Below are 26,198 nucleotides of genomic sequence, written 5' to 3'. Positions count from 1 at the left end.
GTGATATCATATCTGTCTCTCTCGGTCTGCCTATCTCACTTAGAATGATCGTCTCTAGGTCCACCCACGTTGCTGCAAACGGATGATTTCATTCTGTTATGGCTGAGTAGTATTCCCTAATGAACACGTATATTAATGTCAGCCTCAGTCTTTAGAAAAAGATATATATCAGGGATTCTCAACACTGATCCCCAAGTATCCACCCATTTAACCCACAAATACCAGTGCCTACTGCACACTGCTCTGTGCCAGACGCTGGGACAGGACTGCAAACAGCACACAGCCCCCGTCTTCACAAGCTTGTGGTTCGGTGGGAAGACACTGAGGCCAGTTGGGAGGAGCATCACTAAGAAACGCAGGGTGCCCTGGCAGTGCCTCATGGGGAAGCACGGGGGCTTCTGTTTCCAGAAAAAATGACAATGAAGCTGAGACCTAAGAAGGGGTGAGTCTAAGTCAGGGTGGGGTGTCTCAGGAGGAGGGAATTCACGTACTAGAGCCCTGAGGCCAGAAGGAGCCGAGAGAGGGGCCTGTTTGGCTGAAGGATGTGGAGTAAGAGGGAAGTGGGGACACAGGGGAAAGGCAGGAGTCAGGCTCCAGAAGTGTCAAGGGACATAAGATTCTTAACAAATTTCTGTGCCAAGTAGACTGTCTGGACCTATCTTCTCTTTACACCACATCAGGCATGTAAAGATGGTTTAGGATAAACACAAGCATCTGACTTGATGGGGGTCATAAATACAAGGGCTACTTGGCCAGACTCAGACCTCCTTTGGAGGCAAGTGTTCCAGCAGTCGCTGCTCTAAGATCTGAATCATCAGGGCCAGCGGAACCACTGCTGGGCACACACACATGCACGCACACACACACACGTGCGCGCTTGAGAATCGTCAGCAGGTAACCAGGCAGGCCTGTCTTGTAGATCATATGTACATACACACAAGTAACAAAGTTGTACTCGCCCACAAACTCTCCATTTGGAAAGAAAACCATCTCTATTACCTTCAAAACTAAACAGAAAACGAGGGTTCCTTTAAAAGTAATTGTAGTAAGTGAGGCCTAGAGAGGCCTTCAAACAGCCAACTGTCTTTGTTTCTACCTCCCACTTGTTCACGGGGTTACTAAATCCACGGTGAGATTTCATTACTGTATAGATACGAATTTCTCAAACAACCGCTGCGGATTAAGTTACATCTTTCGAGATGGCACACATGGGGAAGGCATTTTAATCTTGGGAGCGAGCAGCACCTTTGGTGAAGTGAGTCCCTGGAGAAGCGGGGACGTTGAAAGTGTGTTTCCAAGCTTGAAAGAGCACAAGAGATGTGCAGGAAAAAGGTCAGAGCGGTGCTGGAGAGGCCAGCTAACCACAATTGTGAAGACTGAGGCCGAGTGAAATGGCTCTGAAAACTGCAGGGCAAATGGCAGGTTTAAACAAGAGCGCAGAGAATCTGTCCAAGCTCGTCTATTTTCCTTTAAGAAAAGGTGAGCAGAGGCAAGCAGAGTGATTTTGTTGTGAAAAGGCTTTCTCAGCTCTAATTACTCCCGATAGCTGTAATTTACAAGTTCTTGGTGGATAGAAATCACCAAGATTCACACATTTTCAGACCAACAGCTGCCACCATTAGTGAGCAAATCGCCGAGTCTTCTGGGCAGTGGCAGCCCGCTACCCATGGCAGTGGGGTGACAAACCAGGAGGGCAAGGAGACCAGCACGCCCAGTGGCCCCCAGGATCCCTGCTCCCGGTAGGGCCGCTGACTGCAAGGCAAACCGTCTAGAGACAAAAAACTGCAACCACCACCACCACCACCAATTTTCAACCTTCCCACGGAGCACAGAGCGATACATACCGTGCAAAAAAGAATGCCTGTTTTGGAATGCGTGAAATCTTGAAACACTGCTGTTCTTTCCTACAAAAACAAGAAAAAATAGGGTCTTTATAACTCAGCTCAACGCCAGCTAGGCAGTGGGCTTAGATTCTCACAAGTCTCCCGACTTCCTAATATTGTAACCACTTCGAGGCACAGAAAGGTTTTGCCAAGGAAAAGGAAGAAGTGGATTCTTCATATCATCCAACAAGACCCTGTTCCTACAGCACTAGGCTTCTTCCAGACACAGGCAAATAATGGAGAGCAGCACGTTTCATTAAGATAATGCAGGGAGAGGGGCACACCCTCCAGAGATGGCCAACACTAAGAGTAGGGGTGCCAAAGGCAAGTGCCTGCCCTTGGAGGTCCCAACTCAGAATTTATTCTAACACCTTTTCTACAGGTGGTCTGGAGAATGAACAGCAACCAACCTTTCCTATAGAGAGATTTTTTTTTTAATTCATTTTTTAAAAGATTATAAAATTGTTAAGAACCATGTCTTAACTTGAGAAAAATATTTCAATTCAAAGGAAGAAAATGAAATCATCCCACCTCTCAAAACAAACCATACAACATCATGAGGCTCCCTCTGAGGGCTCCTACTGAGGGCTACCAGGTACCAGAGCTGGCCTGCGCTCTGTGTGTCTGAACGTACCCGATCTGCACAGGTACTGCCACCACCCCCCGTGCCAGTGGGAGAAACTGAGGCATAAGAGGTTAAGGAACTTGCCTCTTAATGTGCATCCGCTGTTAGTAAAGGGCTGAACTGGTTTCTGAACCCTGGGAGTTCATGGCTTCTCCGTGGAGTCAAAACCAAAAAAGTTCCTGAGAACCCATGAAACACCTTAAAGGCAGGACATGCTGTATGCAGACGTGGAGTAAGGAATACAAAGACCAGACCCCTGAGGATTCAGCATGGCCATCAGGAGACAACTCCTTCAACAGCAGCCCCTCTCTGATGCTCGTAAAGTATTGAGTTGGCCACTCAGGGAGACCACACTGAGATCACGTGGAACAGTGGGCAGGGTAACTAGCCAGGAAGACGTGATGGGCCCGGTTTTAGCTTAGTCCTCAGGACAAGACACTTCACTCGTGTTTAGAAAACAAAATGCAGAGACCCTCCCTTCAACCTCCTACCCATCTCACAGGGAGGATGTGATGGCTAAACACCTAACAAACAGGACAACACAAATAAAATACTAGGAATTATTAAATGATGAAAAAATTACTTTTTCTGAAAGAGAACAACAACAAGGATGGCCCCTGACATGTACTGAGCACTCGGTCTGCGCTAACTCAGTGAACCACCACAACTCCACAAGTCTGTTACCACTGTTCTCTCCACTTTAGAGGCCTGGGCACCAAGCACAGAGGGTTAGATGCTTCCCTGAGGTCACACAGCCAGTGGATGGCAGTCAGGCCCAGGACACGGGCAGCCTGCCCCAGCGCACACAGCTGTGAGATGCCCTGTCTGAAACACCCTCACTGCAGGGTCTTCTGCTGACCTCTGCAAGTCCCTAGACCCTCCTGAGCCCACATTCAGCTTCTTCTTTACCCTCACACCTCCTCTGCAGGATGGCTCTGGAGAAAAGAGACCTAGAGGACTAGTAAACTGAGTTAAAAAACAAACCATAAATGGCATTACATTATGAAATCAACAAACTCAACTGATTTGGGAAACCTGGAGGTAAAACTCAAAAGAGTTTACAAAACTCATTAAGGCTGGAATATTCAGGACATTTGGCATAGTCTTGTGTTAAGAAGCTGTGTCCTTGAGTGACCTTGAGTAACTTCATTTTTCTGAGCCTCCATTTCCTTAATTATTAAAACAAAAAAGCAATAACAAAAAGAGGGGCTAGACTTGACGGCCTTCTCTGGCTCTAAAAATACTCTGACTTTTCTAAGGTGGTTCTAGTCAAACCGTCCTCTGCTTTCAGGCTCTCCATTTCCTCAGCTGCCTGGTAACCTCTCCTCTAGGACAAGCTGGCTCCCTCTTCAAGCCCTGCCTGTCCTCCCTGCCACAGTTCCAGCGAGCTCACCTCCTCCTACATCCTGCTCGACTCCCTGAATGGCTGGCTTGGTGACCAGCAGCGGAATGAGAGTGAACGCAGCTTAGTACCTAAGTACCCAAGATGAAGAGAATGTTTCACTCTCCTTCCTGCTCAAAAATACTCGCCACGCAGAGCCCCCGCAGCCCCTGGTGCCCCATGTCCTCTCCCAGCCCGAGTGCTCCGAGTGAAAGCTCTGCATCTTGTTGACAATGACAGCAGTCACGCTCAGCAGTACCATATGGGAGCCACGATTTAGCTCCATTAATGCTCTTAATTTGAAGACATCAAGCCCTAATTACACACTGGGTACTAAAAAGGCAAAAGCCTTCCCTGGTGCCAGCTACTTAGTGGTGCTCTGTTGCCTTAACAGCTGGCTGGGGCAGAGTCCAGCCAAGCCGGCCCGCGCGCTCTCTCAGGTGGAAGAGACCTGCTCCCGGACCAGAAGTGAATGGAAACGAGGGGCTCCTCACCCCGCCCAGGGACATGGCTGTGTCACGTTCCATGGCTTCCAGTGCGTCGCACACTTTAGCCATGCTCTTCCCTGGCCCAGCAGGGTCCCGGTCCGGGGAGCCCAGGGCTCACCTCTTGCTCCAGGGCGCTGTGCAGCCGCAGGAATTTTAACGGCGTGGAGGTGGATGGCAAATGCTCTGGGGCCAGGGCCCCTGAGCCACTCAGCAGGGTCTGGAGGAAGAGGGTGTAGTGGAACTCCACCAGCTCGCAACTTGAGAAGAAGACGATCACCTTCTGGTCTCTCTCAAACTGCACGGACACAAAGGGGGGGAAACACCACCACGCGTTTTTAAGATCAGGTGACGCTAAAATGAATCTCTCTGTAAAACACGTGGGCAGGCTGGCCCTGAACTGGAAACAGAGGTGACAGATGGCTTTGAATTATTTTTAAAAACAACACTGGTCTGCAAAGAATGCAGGACAGGAAAATGACATAGCTGCCACCTCAAACGGGCCTCCTGCATCTGAGAAAAACAAATATGCTTCAGAGCAAAGCTGCATGTGAGCTCGGCCTCCCTCACTCACTCGGGGCTTGCCACGCACAGCCCTCCCATAGGGACCCTGAGATCGCAGGCAGTCTAGAAGCTGCACCCTCAAGCCCTTCCACCTCCTATTTTCTCATGTACCAGAGAAAGTTATCATGTGAACCCAGTAAATACACAAATAGGATGAGTCTCTAAACCCACGCACACAGACCCTCGTATCTGGCTCACATCCAGCATGCTTCAACCACGTGCCATCTCCAGTGTCAGTCTAGGACTGGCCTATGAGGCACATCTCAAGTTGAACACACTGACCCCTGAGTCCTTACTGCAATTCTAGAACCACTGACTGAGGAGATCTCTGCTAAGGCCTACACTCGCCACCACAGTGACGCTGGGAAACTTCCATGTGCATCTCGGTTCGCTGCCCTCCATGCCTGACATAAACAGCACTGTGGTCCTTTCAGGATCAGGTCAGGCCCAGCCCTCAGACCTACCTTGCACTTCTGCAGGATAAAGGCCGCCAGGCAGACGAGTCTCAGCTTGCTGGGGACCACCACCACATGCTGCTCGAGACCGGCTGGGATGGCGAAGCCGTCCAGCTCATCAGTCGCCTGTGGAGGAGAAGCTTCGAGAAAGGCTTCGCTCTCCGGGCTCGACACGTCATGGCTTTCATCCAGGACAGAGATGCTGACAGGGTCGTGTAAGCTGATGTCAGCTAGCCGTGCTACACCTTTGAGAGAAAGCGAGAAAGACAGAACAGCTGACAGGCATGTGCTGTACAACCGTCACATCTGCACACCCCCACCACCACACATCCAGGCTTACTAAGAAATCCCTGACGGGTACCCCCAAATGCTAACACTGATCTGCCCCACTGTCAGGCTCCCAGGGATCCACCAATTTCTTCCTAGGGCCTAAAAACCCATATACACCACCAATGTTTCTAAACTCTGACCTGTGGAAGACCACTGCAACAGATGTCTGCCCATCACTTCCCACAAAGGCTTCGGTGGTCAAACAAATTATGGAAATACTGATAGAAAGGTTTCCTGGGATTCTTTCGTAGGGCTTCCCATGTTTACAGGCCTTGTCAGAACCTTTACTTGTGTGACTGTGCCAATGAATCTCCTAGAGGGGGTGGGAGTGTGTGGCATTTCCCCCACTCTGAGCACAGAATCCCTTTTTCATGGATTCTCTCTCATGGTCACTGTTAGTTAGAACACACCCTGAGAACTGCTGGTGGGGCAGGTGGATGGCGTCTGGTACACATGCACTGGCTGGTATACCAAGTGAAACAGGAACACAAGCGCTGCAGCACCCTGCAGCGCTCTGTGTGCAGGGAATCCTGGTGGAGCCTCAGTGCTCCCACCTACGACAGAGAGCTAAGAAGCCCCATCTCACGAGGATGGAAAGACAGAAACAAGTTCACGGAATGTATTTTTCAGGTTTAATTAAAAAAGAGCCTTGAAAGTCCCAGCTGGGCTTCCCTGGTGGCTCAGTGGTAATGAAACCGCCTGCCAACGCAGGAGATGTGGGTTCAGTCCCTGGGTTGGGAAGATCTCCTGGAGAAGGAAATGGCAACGCACTCCAGTATTCTTGCCTGGAAAGTCCCAAGGACAGAGGAGCCTGATGGTCGCAAGAGTCAGACACGACTGAGCAACTAAAGAGCAGCATGGTGTCTTCAGGAGAAAGGCAGATGATGATGCTTAGAAACGTGCTGGCAGAGAGGCCACCTCCTTCAGGACAGGAGCCCCGCCCTGAGCAGGCAGCACCCACCATCACAACCTCTAGAGACCACCAGCCTCCTCCTACCTCCACACCGACGTGAGTGCCGGTAGCTTCTCCCTCCCGCAAGGGTGCTGGACCTGGGACCTGCCCTTTCTCCTTCTTCTCAGACGCCAGGGACGAGAGAGTCAGGATGGTGGGGAGAGGAGGCCGGGCATGCAGGACATGCGGTTTGGAGAGCAGTCCTCTCAGGACGCCTTCCTCCTTGCCTCCCCGGCCCCCACCTTGAGGCCGAGAACCAAGGCAGGCAGACAGCTGAGGGGCAGCTCACGTCTAGCCCCTCCTCTTCACTGAGAACAGAGAGAGTTTCTTTTCAACTCACCTTCCGTGAGCGTCGCCGACAGCAAGACGTTCTGTCGTTCCTGGCACTCGGCATTCACAGCGTTGAGGATCACCGTGAGGTCCTTTTCAAAACCCAAATCCAAGATTCTGTGGTTTCAAGGAAGGAGTTTTAATCTCCATGAATACATGGAATGCTACAGGACTCCAGAAGTTTCAGTGAAGATCCAGAAACAGCCCTTTCCCTTCACCTCTCATGCTTCCCAGAAGGGCTCACCTGTCTGCTTCATCCAGAATCAGCCAACGGATCTGACGGAAATGGATGTTCTTGGTGGATTTTATATGATCCACAAGGCGCCCAGGAGTGGAGATAAGGATATTTATTCCTTTTCGGAGCCTGTTTAAAAGCATACATCACAACAGAAAGTAAATCTGACGGAGCCGCATCAATGGAAGACACAACGAAAGGGTTAAGGAAGACAGATTCATGGCCAGAGCCAAGGTGCCACAGTCTGAGTCATGATAAACATAACAACAGGTAGATACAAAGATATATTTAAGTTCTTGTTTTTCTTTGTAGTTTCTCTATCTTGCAGAAAATAACTGTAAGTGCTGAAATTCTATTTAAATCGTAAAACCTTAAGTCTCAAACAAATCTTTAATATATAACCCAATGCCCTTTATCTGATCCACAGATGCTTTCTAGAATATTCCAGATCATCACCTCGCTTATGCCAGGGACTCCCTTACGTGAATGAGTCATCCCATGTCAATGTGCTCTAATGGCGGGAAGGTTTCTTACATTGAATTCTTGTTGTAACTTCCAGGCAATGTGCCCCTCCTTGCCCCATAGACTAGGTAGAACAAATTTAACTTCTTACTCCCCAGACATCCTTTATCCCATTAGCCCACAGTAATAAAAGTGTATAGTTTTCAGCTGAGTACATTTTCCAGCTGCCCTTGTCATTAAGTGGACACATGCCTATGTTCTAGCAATAAGATACGTGGAAAAAAGAAACATGCAAATCCTATCAGTACCTTTAGAAGAAGGAGGTATGGCAGGAGGCTAGATATAATGGCTGGAGCTCCAACAACTATCTAACACTATGAGGAAAGCTTGAAAACAAAAGCCTCACTTAATGGCACAAAAAACCAGGATGAACCGGGGTCCTCACGCTGGTGCATGCACCATGCCAGCCAGCTTCTTAAATGTGAAAGAGAGATTCCTCTTATCATCTTAACCTCCATATCATCTGTGGCACTGTGGCTGTTGTTTACAGTGGGGTGGAATCTCATCCTAGCCAGTGTTTGAAGGTTTCACGTTTAGTACCTGCTCCTTGGTTACACATTACACACAGGGTTGGACTTAACCACTAAGCATGAGGCTACAACAAAGTAAAAACATCTTCAATTGAATGTAGACAATTTGGGATGTACTTCTTGCAACTATTTTCTATTGACACGCATGACCTATTCTAACACAGAATTACAAATAAATGTATCTGGGTATAAAAAGCAAGATGTAAAGCATCATGTAGGTTTAGAATCTTGTTTCTGTAAAATCAAACAACAAATTCCCAAACTCCCAATGTCACAAATGGGAATCTAAGAGGATGTATCCTTACCAAGGGGGACCATGGATATTGGGGGATGGGAGGAGTTGAGGGTGTGAGTTAAGAAGGTAAGGAGCTGTCATTGATCACATCAAAAGGGAACCACTGGTATGCTCATCAATATTTAAAACAAATAGCACTGTTTAGAACAACCCCTCACGGGGACTCGAGCTGTCCGTACATCCTGGGACTAGGAACCACCGTCTGGGACAAGGCTCTCCCTCCCCAGGATGAGAAGGGCCAAAGTCTTACAGAAGAGGAAGACAGAGCAGATTGAAAAAGGAATTAACAACGAACAAAACTCTCCTACCTGGCCTTTTCTGATTTTCTCTTCTCTCCTCCCATTAACACTCCAGGCACAATCCAGGTAAATGGCTACAGAAAGACATCAGACCAAAATCAATGTGAAGCCCTGTTTACAGAAAACAGAGCCTAACTGCAAATTCCTGTTCCTTTAGGACGTTGGGAGGGAGAGCTTCTCAGTGCAGGAGGCAATACTACGCAGACACAGTTCCAAGGCATTGCCAGGCCCGTGGTTATCAGCACTAACTTAAATTACAACTATTCAACTAGCTTCCAACACTGCAAGAGAGGAATATGAGCTTTTTAAATGATTCAAGGAGCTTCTCTGCCTTTCCCTATAGAGCCTGAACTGAAAACACGTTTCAGTGAGTCTGTTGCCTTTATTTTTTCCTTTTTGGTTAAGATCAAACCCAAATACAATGCTTCCTCATTGCCACCCATGATGAAAGAAAAGGAGAGATCAATTCTCATTATAATTTGGTGGGCTGGCAGGCTTTGACTCGGAAGCTTTCTCTCTCTCCATTCTGAAACAACCCCTGCTTGCAGCCCGTTAAGTTGCTTTCACTGGATCACCTTAAGGTTGTACCTGTGAAGCTCTGTAGGTAGCTTGCTAGTGACTATGAAGAATAGATTATAGGAATGGAAGTACCAGGAAACACTAGTAAACTCACTAAGCCAGAAATCAGTGATTCATAGGGTTAGATCAATAAAAACCTACAAACTGTACCTGGGGAGAGCAGAGACAACCAGAAAATGGAGGGACACTGGAGTGATTCCTAGCTCTTTGAAAATAAAGAAAAGACTGTGGGATCTCTTTCCTCAAAAAGTCGGGAAAAAAAGACAAAGCTGAACTTGTGGCTTGCCTTACCTTAAGCAGTTTCTGGACAGTATCAAAGCTTTGCAGAGCCAGCTGTAAACATGAAAAAGTGAGAAAAGATGAGCAAGGTCCCGCCCTTCCTTTTCATTTATTTTTAAAAATTTAGACAGTGTGAAGTGATAAGGATGCAACCTAGGACCTCAAGCTAGGATTAAAAAAAGTCCTCTACATAGAATCTCCTTGGGAAACACATCTCGTTCTTAGGCTGATGCTGAAACCTGTCAGTTTGGAGAATCTATTTCTTGGACACACACAAACACAGTGTTCTGTGCTCCCTCTGCTGGCTCAAATTCCCAGAGTACCGTGCAGAGAGGTGCAGTCTATGGTGCACAAAGATCGAAGAAAATGAAGCAGAGTCGACCTGAATCTGGCTGCCTCTGGAAAGAGAGAATGTAGTATGTGTGAAGGGGTATGGTGACGCAGCAGGCTAGCCTTGGGGTTGCTGCTGTAGAGGTGACATGACTATTTCCTAAGGCTATGTCGGGGCAGAGCAGCAGCTAAGGACAGAGATGATCATTTCCCAAGTTTATTAAGGGGGGCAGAAACAACACAGAAACCAACAAGCCCAGTGGAAACAGAGAAAGAGAAAATAAATGTAGGTTATAGCCTTTAACAACCATCAACAAAGCCTCTACGTAATCCCTTTATCCAAGGAAGATACACAGTTTCCATGTGTTTAGTATTCATGAAGCATCCCAGGGAAGCGGCGAGGTTGCTGCTGTAAAAATTTAAATAGCTCTATGCCTGCTCCTTCACTGGATGGAGCTGAGACAGGGCACTGCAGGATGTTCAAAAGGCTGGGCTGAAACCTCCATCGCCGAGATCTGTTCTCTGCAAGGAAGTGATTGGCATTTGATACAGAAAACACACATCCTGATCCGCAATTTTCTCCACAGGCAAATAAAATAAATCAGATAGAAGAGATTTCTACCAAGAAAGAAGAAAAATATCAAAAAGCTTAACTTTCAGAAACAAGCACAAAATTAAAAAAAAAAAAAAGGTTCATTTTTAGGGTCAACTGCTTTTAATTTTTAATTAAGTTGTAAAAGAAAAAAAATGTACAAAAATGCAATTATTTTAATTCCTTTTAAAAGAAATCTATAATGTCATTAGTTTTTAGATAACAGAGAAACACCTCTCCAAAACCAAAAACTTCTGGTTTCTAAGACTACTCGAATTTTTCTTCTTGTCAGAAATCAGAGGATGGTTCCTTGGCAAAGGAAAAGAGTGTGGTGATTGGTGCAGTAGGGAGAAAAATAATCAAAACACCTGAATTTTATTCAACGATATTGCTGAAAGAACCTGCTTATTATTAGTACACACCCCGAAAGTGGGACTGCTTACCTCTCTTGTTGGCACCAGTATCAGAGCGTAGGGGCCATCACCACGCTATTGAACAGAAGAAAAGAAATGCCATGAGTTGAATGAACACAGGTCACAGGAATCTGGACAGATATTAAGGGTAGCCACTTGTAAACATGAGAGGCAGTCTTATTAAAGAAAAGGGTAAGATGGCCCACTGTGCTTGTGTGCTCACTCAGTCGTGTCCGACTCTTTGCGACCCCATGGACTGTAGCCCGCCAGGCTCCTCTGTCCATGGAATTCTCCAGGCGAGAATACTGGAGTGGGTTGCCATTTCCTTCTCCAGGGGATCGTCCCAACCCAGGGGTCGAACCCAGGTCTCCCTGGGATTCTATATCGTCTGAGCCGCCAGGGAAGCCCATTATCATGGAACAATGATCTAGAAGTTCTGACCCATGCAATCAGACAAAGAAATATGCATGAAAATGGAAAGTAAGAGGTAAAGTGGTCATTATTAGCAGATGATATTTTATCATAAAGAAAAAAAAGCTTAAGAAATCACTTGAAAATCTATTACAGAAAGACAATTCAGTCAACTAGCTGAATGTAAAATTAATATATAAAAATCAATAACCTTCCAATTCAGAAAGTTAGATGGAACCATGTTTAGGAATAGCAAAAAAAAAAAAAAACCCAACATAAAAAACTACACTGCACAAAAACACAATAAAAATTTTTAAATACCTCTGAGGAACATAAAATAAAATTTAAATAAATGATTCTTGGATAAGAAGACCCAATATTATTAATAAGCTAATCTCCCTAAATCAATCCATAAATGTAATTCTAATAAAAATGTCATGAACATGCATATTTATGCATATATAAAATGTCACAAATATACATATACATGCATATAAAAATAATATACATAACCAGATAAGCCGATTTCAAAGTTCACATGGAAAAACAAATGTGCAGGAATAATCAAGATATTTCTGAACATCGTGTGTGTTAAAACAACTTAAATCCGTAGTAGCTTTTTCAAAACTGATGCTAGCACTTAAGAGATTATAATAGCAAATACAGTCCAGAATTAAATCAAATACATATAAAAAGTCAGGAAATATACAGTAAGGGGCAATTTATATCAGCAATGAAAAGACGGACAATTTAAATGCCCTTTTAAAACTAAGCTAGAAAAATACAGTTGGAGTTAAGTTGGCCTTTTTACAGATGACATAAAACTCAGAAACTATAAAACATGAAGAATTTTATTACACAAAAAATTTAAAATTTCACGATGAAAAAGTAATACCTAAACAAAATTGAATCAAATAACATGGAGAAAAATATGCCATACATAAGAGAAAAGACCATTTCTTAGTTTATAAAGGTTTGTAATTCAATTAAAAATAAAAATAAAAAAACCATCAACTCAAACAGAAAAATGGAGAAGGGCATAACAGTTAATTTATGGAAATAATAATTCAATATATGACTTTTAAACATGTGAAAAGATGCTCAACTTTACTCCCAAGAGAAATTCAAATTAAAACTAGGACACAATATTTTTCCCGTCAGATGAGCAAAAATAAAACAGCCGACAGTGTTGATACAGGCACAGGGACACAGAAACTCCTGTACACCGTTGGTGGGAATGAAAATCGGTGAAACTCCTTTTAAGATCAATTTTGGCATTATCTACCAAATAAAAATACAAATTCCATTTATAAGAACTTCTCAAGAAGATTCATAAGTGTGTGTAAAGAAGTTGTTTAATTGCTTTGTAGAAAAATGTTGAATACAACATAAATTCCATCAATGAGGGAATGACTCAATAATTTATGGTACAAACATCCAGTGGAATACTAGGGGGCCATAAAAAAAACCAAGCAGGTCAACACAGCAATGATAAGAAAGCATCCCAACATATTAAGTGAAGACGAGCAAGGCACAGTGCATAGCAAGCAACCATTTCTGTATCAAACAAAAACTTCAGCCAAAGTGGGGGGAACTATGCATACTCAGACTTACTTTACACCCAAAGAATATCCCTGGGAGGATAAACAAGATGCTGGTGATAAGGACCACACTATCCTAAGAGCCGTGCTATTTGGGCCAAGGGGCAGTAGAACGACTCACTGATCACTGTATGTTCTTTGGTACTCTTCAAGAAATTTTTTTAACATATACATTATATCCATAAATAACTGTAACAATGATAGAAGAAAACAAAGTAATCTGAAAAGGGTCCAGTGGTGCCCTGCATCTCCAAAGTGCTGGGACACACAGGGGAGGAACCAAAACTCTGCTAGGGAACTTCCCTGGTGGGCCAGTGGCTAGGACCTCACCTTCCAATGCAGAGGGTGTGGGTTCCATCCCTGGTCAGGGAACTAAGACCCCACATGCCTCGCAGCCGAAGAATCAAAAGAGAAAACAGAAGCAATATTGTAACAAATTCAATAAAAGCTTTAAAAAAATGGTCCACATCAAAAAAAAAAAAAATCTTGGGGAAAAAAAAAAGCCACATTAGTGTAGAAGCTAAGCACAGATTTAGTGGCAAATTAAATTACAAGGATGGTTTTCATGTTTTGCACAGGAAATATTTACCCACAAGGAGAAAAAGATTTGGAATTCAAACTAGAGGTGTCTGTACTCAACATCTTTGCGAGACGGTGCTGAAGCCCGGGCGGGGAATGGTAAACATGTTAGTACAAGGGTATCAACACCGCAGCGTTAGAGATTCTGACATTTCAAAAGGTGTTACTACACAGAGAAGAAGAAAGAACAATCAGTTCCTCGCAAGGCAGAAGTGAGTGAGGAAGGATGGATGAGATGTTTAAAAAAAAAAAAAAAAGAGAGCCCAAGTTGCTGAAAGTGTGGAAACACAGAAAATTGGTCCGTTCTTATCCCATCACTACAGTAATTGAAGCCTCTGCCGGGTGCCTTGAATTCGCTGCTCCCTCCAGATGGGTTTTTAACAGGCCAGATCCGTTTACTTTGAACCACAAGGGCCTATACTGAATGTTACTTGAAATAAATTTGGGCTTGGAAAACCGTTTCTACAGAATACTTCCATCTTTAATAAAACGAGCTGTTATTGATATTAAAAAAATACTTGAGTAAATAAAAGCAATGACATACACGGCTGGTTAATGCTCTGAATATAAGCAATTCAGAACACTGCCCTTCATACAAGTCCACGTTGCTGACGACGAGGACACTGAGCGGGCAGGTACTGTTGCCAGGATCGGGGAAGCAGGGCTCTACTATCCAGGTGCAACGCCTTCCTTAATCCTGGCAACCCCAGGACACAGGCTCCCCATGATTCCCCCCTGGAGCATACAGGGATGGAATGATGCGCTCAACGTCTCACTCAGAGCCAGGTTTTGAGCAGAGCCCCACCATGCTGTCCACTCTAGGAACACAACTGCATCTCTGCTGTCCTTAGTTCACGGGTCCAGGAAATGAGTCAGCTGCACTGGAACTGTGGGATCCACGCCAACTCAGATATACGCCCAAACCCTGCAACTTTCCAAGAAGGAAAAAACCCTCCACTGTCTACAGACGTTCTCCTGGAGTATCTAAAGAGCTGAGACTTTACCACACTGACCTAATAATTCATACTTCTCCTCTAATCTGTACCGGGTACAATGTTGAAAGCCCCTTGTATGAACCCCAGCACTCCAAAGTACCCAGTGGAAGAAAACACCAGTCATCCACAGGAAACAGAATCCCACTCATCCACCTCAGAGAAAACCAGTATTAGTTTGAAAAGTGTCTTTCTCATCTCTGAGTGTGCATGCACATATATATATGCGTATACACGACCATCAGTCATGAAACTGGACTATCATTATACACACTGCTTTGTAACCTCCCTTTGTTAACACGGCAAGAGTGTCTATTGAGTTCACAAAGAGGAACTGAAGAAAATATCGCTTTCAATAACTACATAAGGTTCTGTCACTTGAATGATAGCGTAGGATTTGTTTTATTGACTTAAAATCATCTAAATAAAGTTTAAATTTGAACATGCTCATTCTGAAATAATTTCGGGCTTACACAAAACTACACAAATAGTTCACAGAACTCCCTTACCCCCTCCTCCCAGCTTCCTTATATGACATTGATTCTCAAAATCATTATGTTAAGATCTTATGGAAAAATCTGAACAAACCTTTGGGCCAACCTGATACACTGGAAATTAACACTGATTCAATATTATCAGTTAATCTATAGACCTTATTCAAATTTTGTTAACTGATTTTCTAACACGCCTTTTTCCAGACTCAGATCCAATTCAGGGCCACACACAGCACTCAGCTGTCGTGTCTTTCGTCTCCTTCACTCTGGGGTAGAGCTTTAGTATATCTTTGTCTTCTGTGACCTTAATAGTTTGAGTACTTGCCAGTTGCTGTGTAGAATGTCTTTTGACTTGGCTTTATTTGATGTTTGTGATCAAATTAGAATTGTGCATTTGTGGCAAGAAAACCAGAGAAGGACATCCTTTGTGGCTCAGAGGTAAAGAATCCGCCTGCCAATGCAGGAGACACAGGCTCAATCCCCGACCCTGGAAGACCCTACGTGGCACGGAGCAACTAAGCCCTGCACCAGGACCACTGAGCCCGTGCTCTAGAGCCTGGGAGCTGCGCCTACAGAAGCCCTCACACCACACCTAGAGAGCGGCCCCACCTGCTGCAACCGGAGAAAAGCCTGTGTAACAGTGAAGACCCAGCACAACCAAAAACAAACAAACAACAAAAACATACGAAAATTAAAAGAAAAAAATATATATATGAAAGAAAACCAGGGAAGTACAATTTTATCCTTCATCCCCCTAGCAGGAGACCTGTGAGGTCAACACAACCCCGCACTGGTGAGGTCCCCCGTAAGCCCGTGGATGCGGTGGTGACAGCCAGGCCCCCCACCATAAAAGTACCATCTTTTCCTCTAGTTCCTGGAAAGATAACTTGAGTGTGTAAATATCCCATTTTCCTCACACTTCAATCCGCTCACTTTCACATCTCTGATGATTCCTGCCTGAAGCAGTATCACTGTGGCATTTGCTACATGATGATGTTCTATACGAATTCACTGGACTTCTACTGTAAGGAAGGGCTTCCCCTTGTCCCATCTGTTTAGCCAATAACTCATTTGCGTCAGTCTGGACTAAAGGTGTTCGTTTTAGACTGTGGACCAGAACCCAGCACTATCGTTATTCATTCTGTCACTGCAGTAACAGGAAGGCTCGGCACACATCCAAGTCTGCGTGCCCAAACCAAGGGAAAAGTGACCAACCGGCTCTTCTCATCTGCCGGCGAACTACTCTGCTTCCTATTTCTATTCTCACCGTTTCCTCTCAACTCAGAATAACCAGGGTGTATTCGTGAGATTCAAGTTGGATTCTGAGATGATACTGATGCCCACGGAACACGGCACTCATGCGGCCTCCTCGGGATCCGTGCCAAGGAACCTAGTTCTGGCCCCTCTGGCCCAGGTGCCAAGTGTGTTTCACAACTAAAGAGAGGTCCGAGAAAACACAAAACACAAGGCGGCCCAACTGCCACACTCACTGATGGGGTGCTTATTTTCACTTCTACTATTTGTGCCAAATCCCTGTTTTTAATATAACACTAACCGTTTCTGCTAAGAGGAGCTTGGCCTTTGGAGCCAAAGAGAATGGAGGCGGAGACCCAACTTCAGGTTCACTCCCCGCATGGCCTTAGGATGGTATTTAACTTCAAGTCTCCTTGTTTTTTTTTCAAATTGAGGTAACAGTAATTCCTTCCAATTCAGTGCGATTAGGGCAGTTAGCAAGCCAAGAAGATAACATGAACAAAGCATAGAGCAGCATGTCTGACACATAGGTAGCATCTTACAAATGTTCCCAGGAGACCTGCTAGAATGACTGTTACAGTTGTCTATTATTTGCTCTATTTTTTATTTTATCCCCCACTCTGGGCACAATCTTTAGATGCAACATGCTTACATAGTAAATGAATTAAACAGAGATAAGAAAACAAAGCTAAGTGAAAAGATTTAACTGCTTTGGTTCAGTTTGATGGTTTCATATGCACCATGAACAATAAGAGAAAAAATGCACTTTCTTTTGTTTTTTGGCCTTGTCGAGTAGCTTGCAGGATATTTGTTCTCCAACTAGGGACTGAACCCAGGCCCCTGGCAGTGAAACTCAAAGTCCTAACAATTGGACCGCCAGGGAACTCCCAGAAAGACAGCCTTCCCACTCACCTGTATTTTGGATTGCATTGCTTGAAGAGACTGGACCACAGGGATGCAATAGGCAAGAGTTTTACCTTTTAAAAGAGGACAAGAGGAATTAAAACCGGAGTCTGAGGACATCAGAAAACCAAAAATAGTAAAGGAAACTGGCACCGCCCTGAAGTCTGGAGATAGAAAAGTGCACTCACATTCAGGGGAAAACGGAAGTCACCTGTCTGTCACAGCTCCTAGTTCTGCTCTGTGAATGCAGTGCTTCTAATAAACCTGCAGCTTCGCTCCTTTAACGTCTAGCAAAGGAGACAATGATACTCTCCCCAAGTCTCACAGAAGCTCAGCTCAGTGAATGTCCCTAGGAACTAGAGAAGCTCCCCTCCCCGGGGTCACCTTCAACCTCTCAAAGGCGCTTCTGAAGGCAGAAGTGTCGTCTGTGGTGCTTTCACGGTCAGGAGCCAGTTGGAAGCCCAGAGCTGGCCTCCAGAATCCAAGGAGAAACCATGGATGGCAAAACCCTTGGGCTTCCGCCCATCTGGACAGTGGCTGAGCGGGGGAGGAAAGGATAGCTGACTTGCTCTTACAGGCACAAGAGGTCAGAAAAGCCCTTCCAGGCTGTTCTGGAACAAAACCAGTGTTCCGTGATTGAGCACAACAACTGGCATCTGATCAGTGCGTGCTCATGGCAAGAGTGTTTCAACACCAGAAAAAAATATTCATTGCCACTGGAGTGAAGATGGACGGCTCTAGCCATAGATGGTGGGACCAGGTAGAGCCCTGGGAGGGGCGCTGAGAAATGACTGTGGAACCTGACTCCTTTCTGATCATTCCTGATTGTGGTCCCATTGATCATCCCCTTCCTTTCAGGGCTCTGATCAGAAGCAAGCACGGCCTCCCCTCCCCTCACCAAACAAAGCAGCCACCACCATCAATAGACAGCTCACCACATGACCGTGGAGGAAGGGCAGAAATCAAGTGATGACTGACCTGAGCCCGTCTGGGATCGCACGAGGGCATCTCTGCCTTCCAGCAACACGGGGATGCTCTGCTTCTGAACGCTTGGGCCGCCCGAAAGAAAGAACACATGCTTACCTATGATGTACTACCTGCCCAGGTTTACAGGCAGAGACACAAGATCCACAGAATGCAACTGACCCAGGCTCTATGTCACCTTGGAGGTCCCCTGAACAGTCATGGGAAGGGCTGAGAAGCCTTTGATGGTTAGAAGGGCAAAACCCTAGTTAAATTTTTGAAACTTATGGGGCTGAAAAAGTTGAGGCAACCCAGAGATTGGCTGGTATGCTACACTAATTAAAAAGAAAAATGCGACCAGCATGATGACAAGCTGGAGCCACCACAAAGCACATCACGTACTCTATCTTGTGAACCAGGGAATACAAAGCAATAAGACGTTATGGAAAGATTCCCAAGCAGAAGAGGGAAAGGGGGGCTCGTGGGCCCCGCAGACAGCCAGAAATTGCTGCCGACTCTAGAAAACCAAATATGACTGCCACGGACATGGTAAGATGTGTATCCAGGTGTGTATTCCCAAACAAACAACTAAAATGACAAGGTCTTACTGCATAGTATAGGGAGCTATATTCAACGTCCTGTGATAAACTACAACAGAAAAGAATATGAACAAGAATCCACATTTATATAACTGAATCACTCTGCTATAACAGCAGAAATTAAAAATTATAAGCGAACTATATTTCAATAAAATTTAAAAGAAACTGAAAGGATATGGAAATCACATTTGATTGCTAAAACTGAACAAAACAGTAACAAAGGGGCTCATTTTCTCTTTGATGCTTTTACTAACAGCTCCTTCTAAGTGAAAGGTGACATTAAAACGTACATGAGCACACATACTCAAGGCGAAGGGGCGGGGGTGTTGTCACTAACATTTAAAATCTTTTTTCAGCATCCCATTACATCTAATCAAGTATTTACTCCTATCTTGTAGCTGACTCTACCTCTTGCTACTAAAAAATGACAAGATAAATTCTGTATTTTAGACAAATTATTTTCGGGCAGCATAGACCACAGTGGCATCCCACGCAGACCACTTCTGGACAAGAGACCTCTTAAGAGTTTAGAGCTGAGGGTGGCAGGGATGGAGACCCAGTCCCATGTACTACGTGGGGAAGCCGAGTGGTTACCAAGCCCTCAGGAGTTAATAACCTGGCATTGCTCTCTAAGCCAAGACATGAGTTTTCTGTCCTCCTGGGACAATTCAGGTTTCATTTGCTTATACCCACTTAAATCCTGAGAAAATCAAGTGACCCAGAACTCTTACCTGGTCATACTAGACATCTTTAAGACTGTATTTATTGTGGAAATCTAAGAGAAAAGACAAAAAAATAAAATAAAATAATTTATATATATTTTTTGGTATAAATACATTTAATGCAAATAAGGATGCAAAGAAGGGGAAAATACTGGGGTAAAAACTGATGAATCACAATCCAATCAAGATCCTCCAAACCAATGGTTCTCAACTGGAGGTGGTTCTGTGCACTGCCCCCCTGCCAGCCTGTCCCAAACCAGTGGTTCTCAACTAGGGGTGGTTCTGCACACTGCCTCCCTGCCAGCTTGCCCAGGACGTGTGGCAACATCTGGAGAAACTGTTGGTTGTTACAAATGGGGGCAGGGATGCGCCTGGCACTGGGTGAGCACAGGGCCTGCCAAACATCCTACAACACACGGAGCAGCCCCTGAGACACAGAGGCCCCGTCTCCCAGTGTGCACAGTACCCTGGCATGGAAAGCTGCTGCTCTCTGAGCTGAGAACACAAGCACAGGTAACCTGCCCGAAAGAAGAAGCAGGTAAAGCCATGACCATTTGAGCCAAAAAAATCTGGACTTCCTAAAAGTGAAAGTGTTTCTCTCGCCTTACTCATAAACACAACTGGAACACTCATTCACGGTTGTTTGGCTTCTGTTAAGTGTCCGTGTTCAAAAAGACCCTTCTTCCTTCAGTTCTTTATAACTCCCTTAATAGCAAGATGACAGTTCATCTCCCCCTCCGTGACACTGGCACCCAAAACAGTCTTGATGCCATATTTATCCAGTAATTATGAGGTGGTCTTCAAGTCAGATATGTGGAGTCCCAGCCCTAAAGTGAGTTAGGTGAGCAAAAAACAAAAAAGGGGGGTGGGCTGGGGTCGGGGTGAGGACAGTGAACAGATTCCTAAGCTCACGTGAACTGTCCTAGAAAAGTGTCTTATCAATCTGAGTTTAGCTGGGTAACCTGCAGCAGATATAACCCTTCTTTGATTTTTTTTTATCTTCCTAGAACTGTCACTTCACAGACATTCTGAATGAACAAACAGACCCCCAAAATCGAGACACCCAGAAAACAAGGAGGGATACTTACGAGATGGGGGTGGAGGTCCAGGGCTTGAAAAGCATCTGAAGTGAACACCTTTTCTTGCACCTGCTTTACTACAGGTCTGCAAATAACGAACAAGATGCAGGCCATCAGTTCCAAGAGACAAAGAAAAGGGCAGAAGACACTTAATCCCTTTCATTCTCGCAGGGCGTCTGCCCCTGGACATACCTGGGGAGTTCTGGGATCTCAGGGTTGTTTTTGAACAGCGATGAAGTCTTGGCGCCCGGCTTCCGCTCCTGGTCTCCATCCCTCGCGCCGGCTGAGGGCTTCTTGGGAGAAAATGTCCTTTGCGCCTTCCCCTTCAGGGTCCTGCGAGTTTCTTTAGCGGCAGTTTTCTTGGCCGGGAGAAAAGAGGCTTTGCTCCTCCGTTTCGCTGGGGGAGCCTCGCTGGACGCCTGGCATTTTCTTTTGGTGGCCGCTGCTTGCTGCGTTGTTCCCAAAAGGAAAGAGTGACAAGAGATGCGTCAGTCCATGAAGACAGACCTCAGAGTGAAGCCTGACTGCCCACAGAATTGCATCTCTCCCTGCAGAGATCATTACTCCCCATATGTCAAGCAAGTTTAGGGTCTGCAATCAGATTCTTTAACTTGGCCCTTTTCTCCCCAAAAAGGAAAAAAAGAAAACCCCACAAATCTCAGCTGATACATCTACCAGACCTTACCAGTTGTCTTAACCTCCACTTCCACCAAGATCATCAAGGGAGAGACATTTTTAAGGCTGAATGTTAACAACTGGAGTCTGTTTGCAGGGAAGGGAGGACCCACCTAGTGAAATGTGCAGCTAAGGTGATCCAAATCCCTAGGAATCCATTTACATGGCAAGCACGGGGAAGAGGAGCGATGAATCTTGCCTCTCTCCACCAACAAAGCCCGACGGTTACTGCACGTGCCCAGGAAGCGGAACCTTCATTACCGCCTAGCCCGAGTGCTTGGATGGCTGTCATTCTCTGCCCTCATGCTGCTCCCCCAGATTCAGGGGGTTTGGAGACGATTCCTCCTCCCAGCTTCCATTCCAAATGAGAATTATGCTCCATCCATCACCTCCATTGCAATTATTCCCAACGCATCTCGCCTTTCCATTCCCCATCTGATCACCGATTACGGGCTACAACATGAGATATCTTCTTGCCTGTTGCTTCTTATTTCCGTAACATGAATGTTGTTAAATGCATGATGTCCAAACTTCCCCTAGGAGAAGAATATCCAATTCCTCTATTTTCCTTGACTTTCTCTTCCAATTCACATTACACATGAATATACAAACATCCCCTGAGTAGCTGGGGCTTATTATTCTGGAGTTCTGGTTTCTCTTGGAATACGCTATCTTCCTCTTGGCTTGAGATCATGACTTCTGTGTGCAGACATCAGTTTGCTTTAGCTGTGACTGTCAGCTTCTGACTAACCTGGCATTAACAACAGTTCTCTGTTCCTGGCAACCCTAAGGGCACCTGTAGCCAGGTAATTCAATATATATAACTTCAAATATTTGGTATTAATATTTAGCATTGGTATTAACATTTAGTATTGATAATCTGCTTCATTTTACAAATGTCACAAATTTATTTTTACAAAATCCCAAATTTTCAGACTAAAAGAGATGAAGTCAAGAATCAGGTCTCATTTGCAAGATGGGATGAAATGTGCAGATCTTGCTTGGTTTATAGAATCACAGGCTCTTGAAGCACAAAAAGGCCTAAAGGCCTCTCCGGCTGCGCATGCGTGGACCTCCCATCACAGGAGCCCTGCCAGGCGTCCCTGCAGCTCCTGCCTGCACCTCCTCCTACTGCTCTCCACCCCACGAGGCAGCCCATTCTGTTCCCAGCCAAATTCCAGGGGTCAGGAAGTTCTTTCTGACATTCAGGCAAAATCTGTTTCCTGGAAAATCCAAGTCCTGGTCGGCAGTTTGTTCTCGGCACCAACTCTTGTGCACAACACTCCTTTGTTCACCACAGAATTCCATTTTTTTTTCTCCTTCTTTGGACTAAATACCCCAAAGAGGACACAAACTTTAGACCCCTTAACATCCTAGTCATTCTTTATTCCCATGTCAACATCTCTTTAAGTGTTTCGAGTTAAACACAGTATCAGGTGGGCTTTCCATTGCGCTCAAGCTAAAATCCAGAATGTGTGACCTGAGCTATTAAGAATCTGCCTTTGCCCATCTCATCAGCCTCAGCTTTACTCTCTGCCATCCTGGTCTTCCTTAACTTCTGAGGATATCCCAGGCTCCTTCTCTCTTCAGGGCCTTTGCACATGCTACTCCCAAACCCAAGTCCCCACCCACCCTCTTGTACTCATTCCTCAAATCCAGGCTCACCTGCTGCATCCTCAGAGGAGCCTTTCCAGACTTCCTGCCTCCACCTATCAAAGCAGGGTCCCTGTCCTTGGCTCTCCTGGCACCCTTCTCCTTTGTAGCACTCAGTGGATCAGTAAATACAGGGTGTCATTTGCTGTGTGATGTCTGTCTTTCCCGTTAGATTGTTATAAACAGACAAGCCTGTGCTGGATAGCACTGCATCCCCTGCACAGGACCGTGTCTGGCACAAAGTAAGTGCTCAATAAATACTTGCAGGATGAATGAACAACACGTCATGGAATGATCCTTTTCTGTACTCTGGACACTGTTCTACTTGTCAGTCCCCAGGCCGCCAGCATCCACAACATATTCATTAAAAAAAACTGACCACTTAGTACCTGTCAGGTAGCTTGGTTCTAAAGGTACAAAGATCTGACAAGCTCACGAAGAAGTCAGAGACAAGTGGATGAGACAAAAGTGTAAGACTGCAAACCAAACCTGTATTTGTACTACAGAACAGGTGTGGACAAAGCGTTCTAAGGGCACAAAACAAGAAGACTACCACGGCCCACGGGGAGGGGAGGGAGGCAAAGATACAGGAATGCTTCATGGGGTGGCAGCTGAGCACAGAGGAGAAAAGATATACCTGGATCTCTTTAAAAATATGCAAGTCTTTGCGTCCACTCCCCCACCTGCCTAAAAAGGGGATATGGCAGACAACCTCCAGGGCCCATTCAGCCCTAACAGTCTTTGATATTAACAAGCACATTAAGTAGTTACTTGCACCAGCCAGTACGCTAAGTACTTACATGAGTGATGTCACTGGGCCATACAGTACTGGTATTACCCCATCTTAAGCTAACAACACTGAGGTGGCGATGGGGGGTGACCCGTCCCCGCATCACTGAGGGATCAAGGCTTTGCCCAAGCATTAATTCCACAGCCTAGTTTCTAACAGTAATGCTGCAACACCATTTAGAAACTGTATCCTGTTTGGTTAGAAAACATCATGTACAGTTTGATCCCTATTATGCTCTGCTTCTTTTCTAGAAGGATAAACATCACAATGTTACCCAGAGTTATCTCTGAATATGGCAACTGTGGTTTTTTTTTTAATCTACTTTGCAAATTTCCTACAATAAATCTGTGTGTGTGTATATATATATGTATATACATATATATATATATTTTTTTTTTTTTTCCAGGAAAAACATTCTGTGTAGTGTTAGAGCATAATTTAAGCTGTCAAGGTCTTTCCAAGTCCAGTATATCAGCAACTCATGCCAAGTTCAGGCTATTAGCAAATTTGGTTAGCATACACAGAATTCTCATTCAAGACATAACAAATACGCAGACAAGGCCAACACAGACAGCTGTTTAACAATATCCTTTTGATATAGTGGTTCAAGCAATCATAAAACCAGATATCTTACATTTATTTATTCAACCCACTCAATGAACTTTCAGTCAGTGTTTTCTATGTCTTGCATGTACTTGGTATAAGCACCTTACTGACCTGATGGAGCAATTCTATCACCCAAAATGGAGTCAATATGACTTATAACCTTACACGAAGTCGAAATTACTGTTCTCATATTATAGGTAGGAAAAGTGAGGATCAGGGAGGTGAAGTAATTTCTTCAAGGTCACAGAGCCAGCATGTTGCAACGCTGGCATCTAATCCCAGGTCTGTCCTATTTCAAAGCCCCTGTGCCCAACTGCCTCTTTCGTACTTCCCTCCCCCTTCAGTATAGATGAAGCCACAAAATCGCCCAGCCGAAAAGTTTTTACTTACAAGAATCTAAATCCTAAACTTGATTACCACGAAAAAACTCTAGACAATAATCCAGACAGTTGCTATGAACTGATGTAAACTCAAGAAACTTCAGCGGCACTACACTAGTTGAAAGGAACTGAACCGAACTTTGACAAATAATTTTTCAATGGCATTAAATGATGCTTTTTTGAGAAAACACACACATACGCACACTTTCTTTGGCAGCAAACTGTATCCTTCCTGGTCATTTAAGGCAACAAGATTTTTCAACAGATTTTCTGTCCCATAGTCCTCCTCTTAGCTAGGAGCTAAGTCAGCCATCCTAAAAACCAATTTTCTGCTCTGGTTTGGGCTAAATTTCAGGCATCTTTGTCTCTCAAACGAAGATATTACATTGACGAGTTGTATTTTTCTTCCCCGCCCCCCACCCCTTCATGGCGCGTCGATGTATGTCTCGGTTTCGAACACTCTTAAAAGAAATTTCTAGCCTCCAGTCCTCATTCCCGAAACAAACTGACCCATAAGAGTGTCTGAGAGAAGATTAGAAGATGGGGCAGCTAAGGGCCTCAACGCCCCGACAGTCCGTTTCTAACTTCGGGTGACAAGTCTCTCATCCCCGCCTTCAACTAACAAGAGGCCCCCTGCCAGCTCCGCCCGCCTCCGCCCGCTCCGCTCCCCCTCCGAGCGCGTCTCTGCAGGCCGTGGTCGGCTCTTAAGACACGCGCGGCTCAGCGACTCCTCCGGGAGCTACCCGATGAGTGACTTTTCCCCACCTCAACTCCGCGGAATTAATTCGAATCCCGACGGAGAAGGCCTTGACCGCAGCTTCCCTGCGCGTCGAGGCCCCACCTCCCCCCCAACCCCCCGGGAGTGAATGCATCCAGAAAACCGGATCAGAACTCACCCGCCTCGCGTGGGCCGGGCGGGGTTTGGAGAAGGTCCTGAAGACCGCGGCCCGGGGCTCGGGGACCTGAGGAAGCACTCCGCTGACGGCTGCCATGTCGACAGAGAGGCGCCTCCGGATCTCGCGAAACCCGGAGCGAGGCGCCGCGAGACCCCACGTGGGACGCGCGCGAGGACCCCGCTGTAGCTGTCCCGCCGAGTCCTGCGTGCCAGCGCGCGCTTTCTGGGGTCCCCCGCCCCCCTCACGAAGGGGCCCGCGCCACTAGCTGCCGGATCAGCGGCGCCCCCGGCCACAGGGCAGTCCCTCGTGGCGCGGCCTGTGCCGGGGGTGGGGGGGATGCCAAGTCACACCGAACCCCAGAGTTATTGCCCTTGACGTTCTTTTGAAATTCCTCTCAGGAAAGAGAGGCGTGTCCCATCGAACCAACGCCTCCTCCTTTGACTCTCCTCAGCACTTTAGTTGTTAGGCGCCGGGGGTGGGGGAGGGGGGGGGACTCCCTGCCCCTCGCCCACCCGCGATCCG

At 45.8% G+C, this 26,198-nt stretch overlaps 1 protein-coding gene across 1 annotated transcript in view; it reads right to left on the bottom strand.

Moving 5' to 3' along the window:
* The window catches only part of DDX31 (DEAD-box helicase 31), a 73,665-nt gene extending 47,691 nt beyond the window's left edge, over positions 1 to 25,974 (bottom strand). The window contains exons 1-14 of the mRNA XM_070378777.1: positions 25,677 to 25,974; positions 20,869 to 21,125; positions 20,686 to 20,761; positions 19,607 to 19,650; positions 18,292 to 18,362; positions 17,323 to 17,387; positions 11,110 to 11,154; positions 9,757 to 9,798; positions 8,896 to 8,960; positions 7,250 to 7,369; positions 7,016 to 7,122; positions 5,403 to 5,638; positions 4,496 to 4,672; positions 1,845 to 1,904 (exon numbers count right to left, since the gene is read on the bottom strand). Coding sequence (XP_070234878.1) covers positions 1,845 to 1,904; positions 4,496 to 4,672; positions 5,403 to 5,638; positions 7,016 to 7,122; positions 7,250 to 7,369; positions 8,896 to 8,960; positions 9,757 to 9,798; positions 11,110 to 11,154; positions 17,323 to 17,387; positions 18,292 to 18,362; positions 19,607 to 19,650; positions 20,686 to 20,761; positions 20,869 to 21,125; positions 25,677 to 25,772 — 1,461 coding nt within the window. The 5' untranslated portion in view covers positions 25,773 to 25,974. The remainder of the gene's footprint in view (positions 1 to 1,844; positions 1,905 to 4,495; positions 4,673 to 5,402; positions 5,639 to 7,015; positions 7,123 to 7,249; positions 7,370 to 8,895; positions 8,961 to 9,756; positions 9,799 to 11,109; positions 11,155 to 17,322; positions 17,388 to 18,291; positions 18,363 to 19,606; positions 19,651 to 20,685; positions 20,762 to 20,868; positions 21,126 to 25,676) is intronic.
* Between the last annotated feature and the right edge of the window lie 224 nt (positions 25,975 to 26,198).

The sequence above is a fragment of the Bos mutus genome, chromosome 11 (assembly GCF_027580195.1).
Source record: "Bos mutus isolate GX-2022 chromosome 11, NWIPB_WYAK_1.1, whole genome shotgun sequence".
Classification (NCBI taxonomy): domain Eukaryota; kingdom Metazoa; phylum Chordata; class Mammalia; order Artiodactyla; family Bovidae; genus Bos; species Bos mutus.
Note: the sequence above shows the minus strand (reverse complement) of the source record. Positions and strands in the feature narration are given on the sequence as shown.